This window comes from Myotis brandtii, unplaced genomic scaffold, assembly GCF_000412655.1.
Source record: "Myotis brandtii unplaced genomic scaffold, ASM41265v1 scaffold157, whole genome shotgun sequence".
Lineage (NCBI taxonomy): Eukaryota > Metazoa > Chordata > Mammalia > Chiroptera > Vespertilionidae > Myotis > Myotis brandtii.
The window spans coordinates 803,020-804,279 of record NW_005355708.1 but is presented as its reverse complement, the minus strand read 5'-3'; the positions used below and the strand labels follow the sequence as shown (position 1 = coordinate 804,279).

The window sequence follows — 1,260 nt, the reverse complement described above, 5'->3', positions numbered from 1 at the left end:
GGGCACATCCCCAGTAGGGAGTGTGCAGGAGGCAGCTGATTGATGTTTCTCTCTCATCCATGTTTCTAACTCTCTATCCCTCTCCCTTCCTCTCTGTAAAAAAATCAATAAAATATATATTTTTAAAAAGTCAATGGTAAAAATAACATCGGGTGAGGATTAAAAACAAACAAATTCTACCCCATCCCGACGTCCCCTCCCCAGGTGTGAATTCAACACCCTCTTCGAGGCTACGCTGAGCCCAGAGTGGCCTGGACGCGGCCCACCTGCCGACCCACCTTTCTCACAGAGCCCCTTAGCGTAGAAGTTGCACACAGCTGAGCTCGACTCTAGAAGGAGGGAAGGAAACAGAGGCGGCAGTTTCCCCAGAGGGCCCTTCCTCCGTCAGCAACCTCCCCAAAGGCCCCAACTGGCCCCTAGAACCAGCCTCCGAACCTCAACACCTGAGCCCCCGAATCTGCAACGGAGGGGCCTGAGGCCAGCCTGGGAGCTGGGGAGCCAGCCCTATTTTCCAGGGAACCCCACGCAGGATGTAGGAGGGGAGGCCTGAGCCCCTGGGAAGAGAGGGGCTGAGCTGGGAATCCCAGGCTGTGGGCCCCAGCTCAGCCCCCTGGTGAGCAGCAGGGCAAGGAGCTGCCCAGCAGATGCTGAGCAGAGAGGCCTGCAGAGCAGCAGGGAGGAGGAGGGAGAGGGGGAGGGACGGCTGGCGCCCTCCTCACTCACTGTCCATGCCCTGGAAAGGCAGGGGTTCAATGCCCTTTTGCATCTCTACGTCCTTCTCCAAGGTGAAGGTGAACCGCTCCAGCCCCGCAATGACCTCTTCCATCTTCCATCTCCTGCTGGGGCTGCTAGCAACTGCCCGAGCCCCTGCAGGTGGACCCTATAAAGCTCTGGAGCCCTTAAAGGGCCAGGGTCTGATCCGGGGCCAGGTGGCTGCCAGGCTACCTGCAGGCCCAGCTGTGCAGGAGCGGGGCCCAGCTGTGTCCCCCTCCCGCCCCCATGCAGGTGCAGCCACCCCAGGGCCCTCACCCCACACTGTGTGAACTGGGGAGGGATAGCAGAGCCCCACACGCTCATCTCTGCTTGTTCCCAAACCCACACACAGCATATGCACCGACCTTCCCAAACCTGCGCTCATACTTTCAACATGAAGACACGGCCCAGGTTGGCCAGAGGAGCTGCGCGAACCAACCACAGCCAGGCTGTTCGGCTTGGCAGGCGCTGGGGAGCCAGAGGGTGTGGGGGCGGGGGCGCAGAGGG

At 60.4% G+C, this 1,260-nt stretch overlaps 1 protein-coding gene across 4 annotated transcripts in view; it reads right to left on the bottom strand.

Moving 5' to 3' along the window:
- CPSF4L (cleavage and polyadenylation specific factor 4-like) overlaps window positions 1-933 on the bottom strand; it is a 7,220-nt gene extending 6,287 nt beyond the window's left edge. For all 4 annotated transcript variants that reach the window (XR_001361201.1, XM_014536087.1, XM_014536088.1 and 1 more), the window contains exons 1-2: window positions 724-933; window positions 279-329 (exon numbers count right to left, since the gene is read on the bottom strand). Coding sequence is in view for 3 of the 4 variants with exons in the window: in XM_014536087.1 (XP_014391573.1) it covers window positions 279-329; window positions 724-826 (154 nt within the window). In the remaining variant the exon portion in view is untranslated. The remainder of the gene's footprint in view (window positions 1-278; window positions 330-723) is intronic.
- Window positions 934-1,260: the final 327 nt, after the last annotated feature.